The sequence below is a fragment of the Xiphophorus maculatus genome, chromosome 18 (assembly GCF_002775205.1).
Source record: "Xiphophorus maculatus strain JP 163 A chromosome 18, X_maculatus-5.0-male, whole genome shotgun sequence".
In the NCBI taxonomy this organism is placed as follows: domain Eukaryota; kingdom Metazoa; phylum Chordata; class Actinopteri; order Cyprinodontiformes; family Poeciliidae; genus Xiphophorus; species Xiphophorus maculatus.
The window spans coordinates 1,985,690-2,000,827 of record NC_036460.1 but is presented as its reverse complement, the minus strand read 5'-3'; the positions used below and the strand labels follow the sequence as shown (position 1 = coordinate 2,000,827).

The 15,138-nt window shown below is 41.8% G+C and overlaps 1 protein-coding gene across 1 annotated transcript; it reads left to right on the top strand.

Moving 5' to 3' along the window:
• Positions 1 to 3,408: 3,408 nt before the first annotated feature.
• LOC102218137 (kunitz-type serine protease inhibitor 6-like) lies at positions 3,409 to 13,895 on the top strand. Its single transcript, XM_005813619.3, has 10 exons — positions 3,409 to 3,995; positions 8,041 to 8,205; positions 9,067 to 9,150; positions 9,323 to 9,346; positions 10,429 to 10,590; positions 10,671 to 10,718; positions 10,796 to 10,963; positions 11,073 to 11,117; positions 11,958 to 12,066; positions 12,159 to 13,895. Exons 1-10 carry the CDS (start codon positions 3,590 to 3,592, stop codon positions 12,244 to 12,246), a joined length of 1,299 nt encoding a protein of 432 aa, XP_005813676.1. The 5' UTR covers positions 3,409 to 3,589; the 3' UTR covers positions 12,247 to 13,895.
• The last annotated feature ends 1,243 nt before the right edge of the window (positions 13,896 to 15,138 follow it).

The window sequence follows — 15,138 nt, the reverse complement described above, 5'->3', positions numbered from 1 at the left end:
ACAGCGGCGGCGGCGGATCACAGAGGGTTTTAACTGGAGCAGAGAAGCAGAGATGTAGATGTGTGATCTACATTTTAAAGTTTCGAATGGTTAGAGGAATGTAACTCAGGGTCGCATTAGTTGCACATTTTATAGCACAATCAAGTAACTGTTACCTTCAGTTGTATTAAAAATGCCATATATTTCAAATATGACTTAAAAGAAATTTGACTTTGTAGTTTAACGCTTTGAAATTGGGGCTCTGTCTCTTTAAGAAACGCCTGTTCTTTCTGAACTTCTGCCTTCAGGAAGTTATTACAAAGTGACTCTACTAAGACTTTACCAGTGTTGCTCTGAGAAGTAGCTCCTTTAATGGGCTCAGCAGATGCTCAGGTCCACCAAGTGTTTGCTAATTGCTGCTGGCTAGTCTGAAGGAGCTGAGCAGGCAAGGAGCTGCGTCTCTACAGTGAACAACTTATAAAACAAAATACAGTAAGAATACATGTTTTTCTGCCTACATATTCATATAAACAACCTTTCAACCTCAAAATTCATATAGTGAAATCTATTCATTAAAATATATGCAATTTATAAATCAAGATACAATGGAAACACAAACATTTTCCTCTCTACATATTCATAAACAACCTTTAAATTTATATAAATGTCCTTGCACATCCTCAGTGGGTCCCCATCCTGAGGGTCCTCTGCGTGCAGACGGGTCTCATCAGATGGGATTTCTGCGGGAGGTTGGACCTGCAGAACCCCAGGACTCTGAAATCCAACCAGCTGGTGCTGCTCTGGTTCAGAAGTTAAAAATGGACAAACTCTTCCCACCAGCACATACAATTAAACCTCAGCACGGCCAGTTCATGTGTTCACTGGTGAACCTGCTTTAGTCCGCCACTGGGTGTGATGAGTTGTAATGGCCACCAGATGGCACTGAAGAGTCAGTCTGTTCTAAAGACGGAACAACCAAACGGCTGGTTTCACTGAGGCAGTAAACAATTCAGCTGTTTTCATTTCAACATAGAGTACTGCTCCATATCTGCTCATATTCCTTCTAAGAAAAATCACAGACTTCAATTTATTATCACCAAAAACACAGGAAACCTCCAAACCAACGGCGTCATGGGAGCTTTTACTGTGAAAACCTACATTAATTTGCATGTTCAACATGTCGGTTATATCAGTACAAAGTTTTATCAGTAGTTTAAGAATTCAATCTAACCCAAGAACAACAAGCCACCATTCCTTCTGCCATGTAGCGAGTTCTTGGAATCACACCGAAGTGCAGATAAGATCTTAAAACAGTGAATTAAAGCAACTTAATGAAGGTCAAATGAACATTTACAGAGAAAAGCTGCAGTAGAAAGTCACAGAGAGAAACTAAAGGAGCCAGTAGGGAAGAAAACACAGAGGGAGAGAAGAGAAGAGAGTCGGTTAGGAACCAGACGAGCTAATCAGAAGGAAGTAGAGACAGCTAAGGAAGGGAGAACCAAACCAATCTGGGATGAAGGAAAAACCCTGAAAGTAACAGAAACAGTAAACACAAATAAACTCTGATTTAAAATAAGACTAATGATGATTAACACAGAAATATGAATTAAAACCAAACACAGAAAGATCAAAACATCTCCAGAAACTCTGAAGTGATGAGACAAGGGCAGACATGTTGCTAATCTGTTATTAGCTTCATATTTCCTCCATTTTATCATTTCTTTTCATGTTTGTGGGGTTGCTCCAGCGGTTATTATGACATCCAGAGCAGCAGGCAGGAAGTCAGCTGATGAGTTACTGAAGACAACCTGTTGAGCAACACAGGAAGTAGTTTTTCTCTAACTTTAAAAAAGAGCCTCAGAAACATGTCTGAGGCCTGATGGCCTAATGGCTTGACTTGAAAAAGTCAAGAAAGATCATGTTGTTTCAACATCACAAGTTCATCTCACCCCTAATTAGTCACAAATGGTGTAATTTTAAGGATGTGACACGTAGAGGTGATAAAACAGAAATAATAATGGGTCAGATTTTGAGTAAACAGACATTAGATGTTGAAGTTTGCTGATGACAAAGTTATTATCAGCCTGTTGGAGGGAGAGGATGATCCACCCGGTCAGCTGCTGAAGGTTTTATTTTTGGTGTGACAGCTTTTACTTAAAACTTAAAACTGAATGTCAACGAAATAAAAGATTTTAGAAAGAAGTCCAGTCCACCAGCTTCAGCTCTCATGGAGCTGGTGACGTTCAGCGCTAAAAAATGTAACGCCATTAATTGCATTTTTATGGCATGCTGGTAAATATAACGCACAAATGATATCTGTAAAAACCGGATTCTCTCGGCCCATTGGGGCTCATTTCTGCTTCTACACAATCTGATTGGACGCTGGAAAGACTGCTGTTGTGATCAAGTTGTGCTAAAGCAGTTAGCCTGCTAGCAAAGCTATTGAAGCCTAAAATAGCATCTGAACGCTAAACAGGTAGCAGCTAATGCTAATGTTAGCGCTCATAGTCCATGTTTCTAAATAAGCTCCATGAACGATCAGAACTTCCTGAACTTTTCTCCAATCTGATGGTAAAATAACCAGAATAAAAACTATAAATATCTTTACTGTTGACCTCAATAATTTAGCAACAAAAAAGGTTTTTCAATTTAAAATGTTGCTTGCAATTAATTAATTACAGACCCTGTCATATATATAGACATATCTATATCGATACACACACACACACATACACACACACACACACATATACAAGTATTCTACATTTTTATTTCTAGTTGGACTACAGAAAATAATCCAAAGTTACTTTAGTGATTGTATTTATTAGTTCCATAAAGGTTGTTTTGTTTCTGCATTTTCTTTCTTTTTCTTATGACAATTAAAAAACATAAAGCTAATACTTTGTTTTATTTAATTTAGTTCTTTAAGCTTTCATTTGCTATAGTGAGATTTATAACAGGTGGGAAGCTTGGTGTTCAAAATGAGAATAATAAATCCTGGTGTCCAGTGTGTGCTGCTGCATTGTTTTGTTTTGGAAACAAAACAGACATTTTTGTTTGTTTTATTAATAAAATAAAAAAAACCCCAGCTGGACACGGAGGGGCTGAATTGACTTCATTTAAGTTTTGATATATAGAAAAGCTGAAAGGTTTAGATTCTGGTTCCGAGTCCAGATCCTGGTTCTGATTGTGTTCTGATGTTTTCGCAGATCAGCTCTCATTTTGTTTCTTTTTATTATTATTATTATTATTATTAATTATTATTATTATTAAATTTGTCGGATTTTATAAAATAACCTGGATTTATGTCAGAACAACGCAGCTGGTTCTGGTTCTGGTGAAGGAAACAGTCACCAAATGGACTGGATTGGTGAAACAATGCTACTGTCATGTGTGTCGCAAGGGGCGTGGCTTAAGTGACTTCACCTGTCGCAGGTAAACTAAACTGCGCCAACCGCCATTAAATACCAAGAAGAAGAAGAAGAAACTAAACTGCGACACAACTGGCTGTAAGAGGCGGAAGTCACCAGCTGTTTAACATTTTCGGTTCTGCTTCTTGCAGCTTAAATCAGGATCAGAGGAAATCAATCCTCAGGAAGACATTTCCACAATGTTCACTCTGAAGCTGCTGCTGCTCGGCTTCCTGGTCCAGCTGGGACGGGCTCAGACCTGTGACTGGGACCAGTCCACCGATCCGAACCAGAGCCTCCACCCGGACTCCCTCGCAGCCGGGGCGCGCTACCTGGGCCAGAGTCAGGAGGTGTCGAACGAGGAGAGCTGCCGGGCCGCCTGCTGCGAAGAGGCGGGCTGCGACCTGGCTGTGGTCGGTCGGCCGGCGGACGGAGGGATGCAGTGCATGCTGGTGAGCTGCGGGCCGGCCGGCTGCTCGCTGCAGCAGAACTCCCAGTTCCAGGCGTTCCGGAAGAAGCAGCAGCGCGAGGCCGAGCAGGAAGCTCCTACAGGCGGGCACGTCGTCCCGCTGCTGGACGCCGTGGAGCCGCGGAGCAACAACAGCGGTGAGCGCCGGAAAGTACCAAACAATCAGTCATTAATCTTTAATTAAAGCTGGGATTAATGTCGGGTTAGTTTCCTGATCAGTCAGCTGGTTGTATATCAAAAGGGGCGTCATGAGTGACCGGAAATAAACTTCCGCCCAACTTCTGATCAACATGATTGAGTTAAAGATGAGGAGCCATCAGCTTGGCCCCACTTCCGGTCTCCTGTGTTTACTTGCTGATGTCTTTTAATCTTTGAGAATAATAATAAACACACCATAACAATAAAAGTAGATTTGACATGAAACTGAACAGAAATAAAGAATAAAATAGTAATAAGAAGGAATCAGACAAACATGATGAGGAAAGTAAAACAGGAAATGTTACAAAAAGAATTTCAAATATTAATGTGAAGTGTCAACATATCGGCATAAAGACTGGCTTTTGTGTTTGATATTTAAGCAATTCTTTAAAATAAATTATTTCACTCAAATGTTGAAAGTGGAGGTGGTTCAGGAAACCTGCTCAGGTAACAGGAAGTAGAATTCCATGCAGGATCTCTACTTCCTGTTTGTCCTGATCCGCTGCTCCAAACCGACATAATTTACTGATAGCGAGTCCGTTTGGGTTCTGGTCTGGTTTGGCTGCTGTTCCAAAATGAGAGCAGGCTTTCACTGTCAGAACCAGATGATTCTGCTGAGACCCGGCATCCAGAACTGGAAGTGATCCAGAACCGTTTGGTTCCTCAGATGAATTAATGAGGACAGGTTTGGTTCTCTGATGTTTCTGGGTTTCATCCAATCACTGCAGCATTTCCAGAACCAGGAAACTGAGACTGAAACTGGAAAAGTGGACAGAACCAAACAGATTGAAAATGTTCTGGATCTCAAACTAAGAACATGCTTTAATTTTCAAACTGATATCAGAACCAGTTCTGATCGTAGATTTAAGCCATTCCCTCCATCAAACGGAATGATCCGGATTGTGTTCTGTCCCGGTTCAGAGTCCGTTTGCATCAGTTCTGGCTTAACATTTAAAAGGAGAACTTTTTCTGATCCGAGTCCAGTTTTTATTTGCCGTTGGTTCTTGCAGAGATGTGAACACTATCCGGGTCAGAACCGCTCCAGTTTCCTGGGTCATCTCTGATCCAGACCCGATCCAGATCACTTGGGACCTCCTCTCATAAACCCAATCTGAAGTTTCTGGAGTTCAGAACCAAGGTTAATGTACTGAATTAATGAAAACTGAAACATTTCCTGTAACTGAAGTAAATAAAAACGGTAACTAATCGGAACCATTTCACCTGTTTTTATAAAACGAACTAAAACGCACTCAAATTACAGCTATAATATCCTTTGTTTTTCTCATTATGAATCCATTTATTAGCAGTTCATGTCAGCTGTCGCCAGGTTACGGCTCCTACAGGCTTCGCTACGCTGGTCCGTAAAACGGCAACAGTTGTGATGAAACATCAGTCAGTTGGTAGTTCAACAAGAATTGAAGCCATTTTGTGAAACTTTTATCTTCTGTTGAGTTTTGGGGGTTTTACAGTTTTGGGTTTTCATTATAATTTTGTGACTTTCTCAGCTTTAGTTTGTGTTTGCTAGTTTTTAATAGTTACGTATTGTTTAGTGTTTATTAGTTTTAGTTCTTTCATATTTTGGTTCATTTTTATGTACAGAATTCACAAAGGTGGTTTAATATAATGAATACTCAGCAGAAGACACCATTTTCAAAAATACATCTGGCCATTTTGTGAACTAGCGTAGCGTAGCCACCAGGAGCAGCATGGAGTTCCGTAATTTGTCAACAAATTACTCAATTTTTAGTAACTGCATGATATAGTTCCAGTTAGTTGTAGTTTTTTTCATTTGTTTTAGTTAACTAAATTAACTTATGTATGAAAAAACCACAACTACTGCTATAACTAATAGAAGCTAAAGTAAAACTAAACAATATTTAACTAATAAAAACTAGCAAACGCTCTAAAGACTAATTAAAGCTCCAACGCTGAGCTGCTGGTTTTCAGCTCAGCAGTTGACTCACTGCTGACTAAGGCTCAGCTCAGGTATGAGAACCGGTCTGGTTCCGGTCCGACCGGTTCCTCTGGTTCTGACTGGCTCGCTGTTTCTCACAATGTCTCAGGCCCGGAGCAGAGTGTGATCACTTCACACACCTGGCTTCACCTTTGTGTTCGTTTTTAGATCAGATTGGATTGTTCTCAGGTGGGGGCGGAGCCTCCGGTAAACAAAGCCCACTTCTGATGTTTCTGACATCACTTCCTGTTTACATTTCCAAGAACTTTGAGTTTTCCTCAGAAGGATGAATCAGCATTGTTGTTTTGAGACCATTTTAAACTGATGATGGTAACAAATAAATTATAAAGTCTCTGTTAATAAAAATGTCCTTTAAAAAGGTTAAGAGAACGAAGCACCAGACTGAAAACTTTTATCATCCAGATTTTTTGTAGAAAGATTTTTAAAAAATGATAAATAATGTAAATAAATATTATTGTGAGTTTTAATTTATAATACAATTAATTGATTTGATTATTGCAACAGGCTTAGCTATTCCACTGAGTAACTAATCAGAGCATCCATCATTTAATATTTAAAATATTTTGGTCCATCAACAGATGGACCAAAATATAAAGTTGAATGAAAATTTTGGCATTTTAAAGACCAAAAAGGAAGCAATTCATATAAATAATCAAATAAAACCAGGCAAATTCCTTTCAGTATAAAATTTATGAAACACAAACTGCATGTCTGGTGAATTTTTGGTTAAAACAAGTTTGTTGTGTCAAGTATCCAGAAATTTACTCAAGTAAAAGCAGCAATACTTCAGAATAAAGTTACTTAAGTAAAAATACAAAGTACAGTGTAGTAAAAATACTTCTTAAAGTACATTTAGTTAGTCAAATAAATGTAACTTGTTACTTACAAACTCTGTATTTAGTGACGTTTCCAACAAAACCAATCAGAATAATCAGGTCAGGTGATTTACAGATCAGTGATTCTCTTCACTGTTTCTCTTATTTTCAGGTTTTTTCTTTCTTCTGTGGAGTCCCAGATTGGTTTGTCCAGAAAACTAAAATAAAGTTTACTTGCCTGGCATGTCGCCCCCTGCTGGTTACAAAGGAATTTGCTGTGTATTATTCCTGTAGAGATCAAAGCCTTTTATGAGAAACAAAAACTGTTTGGTTTTAGACATGAGATGTTCTGAAGTTAATGTTTGGAGGTAAAACAAGTAGCCGGATCAACCAGTCCTCATTATCAAACCGACGGTTTCCACAGCTTTCTGCTGAGACTCAGTTCAATCAACAGTAAATGGTAACAATGTGTGAAACTCTGGAATTTAGATTTAAAAGAATTACACAAATAAAACTGATATTGTCCAATAGGATTTACGTTTGCAAGGAGGACGAAGTCCAAAGAAACATGAAAACTTTGATGTCAGATTTCACATGAGAAACGACCCACAATTTAGATGACGCCTCATTTCCACTGAGCGGGTCGGTCTAGTAGTTTATGGTCATTCAGGAGAGCGCTTCTACCGCCAGTTGGACTCTCACTGGACGAGCGGGGTTAAACCCGAACGCCCAACCTGGCGTCATTTCAGTGCGATGAAAAACAAATATTTCTTGTTCTTGTTGCAAGCTGATGTTTTCCTGTCCCTGGGTCGATGGATGTCGTCGTGACGGCAGTCGCTCCACCCTAACCGTACCGAACCATAGCCTACAGAGCTAGAACTGAAGGGTCCTCAGGAGCGGTGTGGGACGGGTTGGTGGTACCGTCCACTTTTACAAGGGAAACAGACAAAATAGCTGACCAAATTCTGTTGTACCACTCGGTGGAAAGATGCATTGGTGACTTTCAGTTCATTTGGCATCCACCTTTCTTGTAAATGTTTAAGATCCTTCCAACAGGAGACTTAAAACAATGTGAAGAAAATCTTTTTTGCTTCAGCAGCCTGCCTTAAACAAGCAGGAATGAAAGTTTCCTCAGTGGAAAAAATCCCCTTTCTCTGACCTTGGTGTTAAAACTGCAGTTCCTGTCTTTCTCAGATATTTGCCGTCTGCCTCAGAACACGGGTCCATGTCGCGGGGCGTTCCCCAGGTTCTTCTACAACGTGACGAGCCGGACCTGCACCAGCTTCATCTACGGCGGCTGCCAGGGCAACGGCAACAACTTCCAGTCCCAGGAAGACTGCTACAACAACTGCAGCGGCGGTAAGATCCGCTCGCTGGCCTGCCAGCGGTCTGGTCTTCATGGTCAGAGAACAGAAACCGTCTGGAGATGTAAAAAGTTAGGAAACACGTGGCTTTGGGCCCAAAGGAACATTGACATGTAGCGTTGGAGAAATCTGGAATTGAACTTCAGTTTGTACTTGCTGAATTGTCAGATATGATCCAGTAAAACTCTTTCCACTGGTTGACAACCACCCCAAAATAAAGGTATGAAATCCCAGACTGAGCGGTTGATGGGTTTGACCTCATGTGACTGAACACAGAACCGCTCCGGACCGGCTGAGGGAAGGTTTGGATTCTGGATCACATCTGAGAATTTGACAAGATTCCAGTCGAACTTTAGTGGTGCTAGAGCAAAATAAGGAAGTGAGGTGCTGAAATGTTTGATTTATTTGAGCTCCAGGAAGCTTGAGAGAAACATAAAAACTTGAAAGTTCAGGTTTGAAGTTGGGTTGTAATTCATGGTGGGTCTGGTTTTATCCTGCTTCCTTCAGCCTCAGGCTGAAAATCAGACGCTGTCTCTCTGTGTTTGTTTTGGATCATCACAATGACCATCATAAAACAAACTGGGAGGGTCCAGATGGGCAGCGCCGCTCCCAGTTCATATAACCAACAACAACAGGTGGGAGGGCGGGGCTGCAGACAAAAGCTGCTTTATTTGTTCTGCAGAGAAAACAGGAGCCGAGAGGAAGTGTGTTAAAGTTCAGCAGTTCGTTGTTCTGTCCATCTGAGAAATGTTGTGAAACAAAACACTTTTAAATCTGAGAGGAACCACGAATAATCGATCTGAAGGGAAGCTTTTATCTGACCTGCTAATGTCTCATTAATAACTTGTGTGTTCAGGTTCGGTTCTGCTTGAAGACGTCCCAACTTCTGCTCCAGAGTCGGCTCCCAAAGCTCCTCGGATGGCCCCCCAACTCAAGTCCGGTTAGTCTCCTCAAACTCAGTTAAACAGCGATTTATTCATAGGTCAAAGATCAATATTTAACTCCACTAACAAGCAGGTCCGTTTATGGTTCCGGACTGCAGTTTGTAAGAAGCTGGGAAGTTAGGATTGATGAACCTTTTACTCACTGAACTCTTTCTCTGTTTCCTGCAGAAATCTCAGCTGATCAGTTCGCAGGTACGTCTCACTCCAAACTGTTCTAGTGGGTTTGTGTCGGGTCTAAATACCTATTAGACAATTTAAACAAACACAGGAAAGACAAGAGAGTTAGATTCTTTGTTTCTCGCGAGGAGAACGGACAGAGATGTGCTTTCAGTTACAAATCTCCTACCGCTCTGAAACACATCTGTCCGCTCCTTTCTTTTTATTACTTTCAGAAACCCTCGTACATTGGCCGCTTTGCAACTTCTCAAAGGGAGGGGGAAAACAATTCATCACTAGTTGCGGCGCTAATGACATTCACTATTTAGACACATGTTATCTACACTCTAAATCCTTCTCCAGTCGAGTACCAGACACGGCCGGCGTTGAGTAAAACAAGTTGTATATCACACAGGAGAGCAGAGTTTATTGCTGGGCAATAAACTCTGCTAGAAAAGTTGTCTCCGCTTCACTGCTGGCTTTAGTCACAGGAAGGAATCAAAGTTATTTAACACAAAGAAACATTACTTAAAATAGAAGAAAAAGAGAAAAAGCATATAATTAAACATTATCTAAATGTAACTACAAGGCTACATGATACAACGAATATTTGATAATTACTAAAAATACAATTTATCCAACAGTTTGGTTCTGGAGAAACATTCGGGGTCCAGGGTTTCCCCCCAGAAAACCTACTGAGCCCAGTGGGACCAGTGAAACCCACTGTGTTTTTGTGTCGAGTTACAAAATTGTGGAGGTGCACAAGAAGGGGTCATAATTTGGGCAGGTGCAGGGACGACACAACTGGTGTGAACTTCCTCATGCCCAGTTCACTGGGTCAGCTAGAAACCTGCTTCTTTACTGTCACTTCTACTGGTTTATAAAGACCCTATTTAAAACCAACAACTCTGAGCCTGCTGGGGGACAAGTAAAGCCTGGTGGCTCTGCACTGGGGAACGGTCCTGAAGTTCCTCCTTGATGTTTGGAAGGATGCTTTGGAGTTCCTCTGGGTTTCTCTAGAGATTCCTTTGTTTTGGAGGATCACTCTGGGGTGGCGGTTCATTTGGGTTTTGGAGGGTTCCTGGTTGATTGTGTGTGTTGCTGTTGCCCGATCGCAGAGCTGTGTGAAGCGGAGTATGAGCAGGGTCCATGCAGAGCTTCCATTAAGCGCTGGTACTACAACAAAGAGATGGGCATCTGTCAGACCTTCTACTACGGCGGCTGCAAAGGAAACAAGAACAATTACATGGATGAGAACCATTGCAAGTCCACCTGTACAGGTGAGGTACCAGGTCTAGTTCTACCTAGAGACTCCAGACTACAGGCAAGACTGGAACTAATGGCCCATTGTTTGCTGTAGGAGTCTCTGTCCTGCCTTCCTCCAAGAAGATCCCAGAAGACGACACAGGTGTGAGAGTGGGCTGGACATGACGCTGTTCTTCGGCTCCATGGACTCGGTTGGTAATTATTGTGCATCTTTGTCAGATCGTTGCAGTTTGAGTCATCAGTCTGGAATGTGCCGCGGCGCCTTCCCCATGTTCTTCTACGACTCTGACTCCGCCTCCTGTAAGACCTTCATCTACGGCGGTTGTGGTGGGAACGACAACAAGTTCGAGTCTGAGGAGGAGTGCATGTCTGTGTGCAGTGGGACAGGTGAGGACTGGGCCAATCAGATTGTTCTTACCTACTGTTCATGAGAAGAGCTGAATACCTGTCACCTGTTTGTCTCTCCTGATTATTTGATCCGTTCCTTGTCTTGCAGGTCGGCTCGATGGTCATGATGAAACCAGAAGCAGATGGGCTGCAGGTGAGTTCCTTAGTCTTCGTCCTTAAGTTGCTGTGATTATTTTCATGTTTCTCTCCAAGGAAAGATTAAGTGATCGAAGCCACGTCTGTCTGGTTCTGCTTCAGTTGTTCAAAGATCTGAAATATTTACATTTTCTAATAAAACTGAAAATAGTTTTTGAAGCAGGCTTGTCGATGCAAAATCAAACATTGTGAACAATTTAATCTGATGAGGATTTGTTGCAGTAAAGAAAAATCAGGTTGTCTCTGAGGAGTGTAGCATCATGACGGATACCAGAGGACCTCGAGTTTTATACACCATCAACTTAAACAACGTCCAAGGATAAAATCTCACTACAGGTTTCTATTTAACCTAAATGGGGACCAGAGAAGGCACATTAGATGTTGGTGAAATGATCCTGTAATTAAGAGAACTCATTTTCCAGGCAGGAAATGGAAGGATATATAATGGTGTCATCAGCATATAGCGGACTCAGTTTGACCTTTGCCCCTCTACTGTTAGAGATATTAAAGTGTTGGACCCAGGTTGGATCTGTGGGAGATGCTAGATAAGGGCTTGGGACCCTCACTGACTGCAGCTGAACCTGCACAGCTGTACAAGAATCTTTTTTTTCTTTTACTAATGGTGGATTTCCTGTCATTTAGGACTTTCAGAGTAAAAGTAGTCCAACCTACAGATTTACTGGTTGGTAAATCAATCATCTGTAATCGGTTCCAGACAAACCTAATGATGAAGGTTATTAGTTCGCAATTAAGGGTGACCTGAAGATGACCCTAAACTTCCTGTGAGGTGTTTTCAAAATAAAAGTAAAGCGTGACCTTCATCTCCTCTCTCCTGAAGCCTTCTTCCTCTTCGTCACTCTGGCAATAATCTCCGCCCTGCTGCTCGCCACGCTCGTCATCTTGACTGTGAGACGCCGCCGACAGTTCCGCCGCTACTCCTCCATCAGGTAAGCTTAGCGGCGCCCCCTGCTGGCCCAGGTCTGCATCACTGAGGATTATTTTTTTACGCCGTCTGACTGAAACTCTTCCTGTCTCCCAGCGACAAGCGGGGGCTAATCGCAGACGAGCTGTCGTCTCAGGACTCGCTGAGCATCCCGGAGAGCCCCAAACCGGAACCAAAGGCCTGAGGGGTCCGGGTCAACCGGGGCTCGGACTCAGAACTGATCCGCTCTCTCTTCTTACAGGGATTCATCAGGGTGACAAGAATGTGATCCAAGGTTGGATCAATTATCCTACAATCTGTTAATTATCTTCAGTCATAGGCGACTAAAGGGGCGGAGCTTCAGTTCTGAGGCGGAGCTCGCAGCGTCAATAAAATGTTTTCTTCTCCTTGCAGCATAAGAGCTCTGGCTGATTTGTCATCGATCACCTCTATTGATCACCACTTACTGATCACCTCATTAAAGGAGCCATTTGATTGGCAGAGACCCTCCAGGTTCAAAGTTCAACCCAAATTGCAGCTGGTCCTGTCCTCAGGGACCGGTTCCTGTCCAGGTCTCCTGACTAATCGGTAAAACCGATTCAATCCTGATTTTAAATTTCCAGACACGGATCAGCTCCTGGTTTCTTGTCAGAAACAAAGTAATTGATTATTACTGATCATCAATTGGGAATGATTCAGACATGTGATTATTGGCGTTTCTTTCAAAGAGAAACATTTAAACTTCCTGTCTGCAGTCGAACTAGCAACTTCTCCGAGGATCTGTGGTTCTGGGTAGTTCTGCCTGTATTGATCACTGATCTGATCAATACAGGCAGAAGTTCTGGTTCTGGACTTCATCTCCGGTGAAGCTCTGAGTGTTTCTCCAAATATCGGCACCAATCAGATTCTAACGTCACTTCAGATCCCGTCACAAAGTCCATTAACAGCCAGAACTTCACAGGAGGCGATCAGAACCATCCAGAACCTGCCGAGTTTCTGATTACCGACAGATCAATACATTAGATCAGCACCTCGTCATGTGCTGTTTGGACTGTACTGGTTCTGTTTCCTGGCTCCGCCCAGAGCTCGGAGCAGAGCCTCTGATTGGCCGTCAGTAGGATACTGTTCCTTTAAGGTTGATGTGATTATTGATCAGTGAGCTGATCAGCTGACAGATCAGAGCTCAGAAGGTTTTAATTAAATATGTTAAAATTAAACTTTGATGTTTTTCTTATGTAATTAAATCAATTATTCAAGGAATTGTTTTGATCATTTTCACTTAATCAATTATTGGTAATTTTTCAGTGGGGTTACAATAATTATTGATGAATGTTTGCTGTTTTCCCTATCAGTTATAAATGTTTATCAGTTTTTAATAGAAGTTGTGTATGTGGGCTATTGATGATAGTAATCAGATGTGTATTGATTGATTGGGAAGTGACAGAATCAGCCTGCAGGTGGAAAACCATACCACTAAATTATTACTGTTACTGCTAAACTCCATTTCCCATGATGCACCTGCAGTCTGGTTCCCTCTGCAGGCTGAGATCTGAACAGCTTCTGTCAGTTTTATTACTTATTGATCAGGGAATCTGTCAAGTGTACTGTTGGAATCACTTTTAAGTTTTATTGCTTTTTAAAGTGTCACTGTGATCAATAATCTGATCACCAATCTAATCTCAGCAGGGTCATTCTGGAGTTTATCGAGCTACTTTTAAATACCACTTATTAAGCAATTGGCTACTGATCAGGTTATTGATCGGCTAATTTTTAATCATTCTGTTGTGATCAATTTTCTGAATGAAAAGCGGAAAACTCTCCACAGAAACAATAAATAAAATGTAACCAATTCAGTCTGAAGCAGTTCCTTATTTACTCCATTCCATAGAGTTATTGATTAACAGCAGGTAAAATCCTTTGAGCCGTCCAACAGATTAATGCCACCAGAGCAGAGCGTCCTCAGGATCAGCTGCAGGTTTCTGTTGGTGCAAAAAAGCAACAAAAAAGCCACTTTTCCAGGAAAACCATCCACTACGGACTGGAAGGACGGACTCCAGCAGGGAGGTTTTCTGATCAGCCATCCTGGCTGTTTTGAAGATCTGGGAGTTGCTGAAAGTTCTGTGTGATGCCAACACCAAAACCAAGTCCAGAGTTGGTTCTAGTTCTGTCCAAGACAGAACTGCAATGGATAAACATCCGGAACGTCTCGGAACAAGTTCTAACAATCCTGGAAGAACTAGGAGATCATCTATGGCACAGGTGTCAAACTCCAGCCCTGGAGGGCCACTGCCCTGCAACTTGTAGATGTGCCTCTGCTGCACCACCTGGATAGAATAATTAGGTCATTAAGGCTCTGGAGAACTGATCTACACAAGGAGGAGGAAATATTAAGCAATTTCATTCCGGGGTTTTGTACCTGTGGCACATCTAAAAACTGCTGGACAGCAACTGGAGGACTGGAGTTTGAGACCCCTGATCTATGGACTTTCTGTCAAAATGTCACAGGACTCATTATGATTAAAGTGGCTTAAAGATAAGAACACAGAATCTGATTCCAGTTCTGGGAACAGCTGGGAAACTACCTGAAAGCCTGGAGTCAGTCATAAGCAATAAGTAAAGATTGGGTCACAACCCGTCACTGTTTGGTCCAGAAAAACAATAATGGTGTGTTAGGGTGAATTACAGGAGTTAGGAAGATGATTAACACAGGTAACATTGACTTTAAAGAAGGTCATGGTCAAGCAGTTGGCTGCTGCTCTTGATCTATTCTGGACCCGTTTCAGTCACGGCTTTGTTAATCCTATTCAACTGAAACAGCTTTTCTTAAAGGCTCAACTGTTTTCATGGAGGTTTGTGTCCTGTATTATCTCACTGCTGACCAGCCAACCCTGCTAAGTAGGTTGAGGAGTTGGTACAACAGGTTTTTCCTCTGCTTGTCTGCATATTTATCAGACAGATTAATCTTATCTACAAAAACTTACTGATCCCATTCTTGTGAGTCCGGTTTGGTGTTCTATGCCTATGGAACACCAAACTTCTATGGTCTTATTTTAGGACCATTGAAGTTTGCATACTCTCTGCTCTTCAGATATTGTCA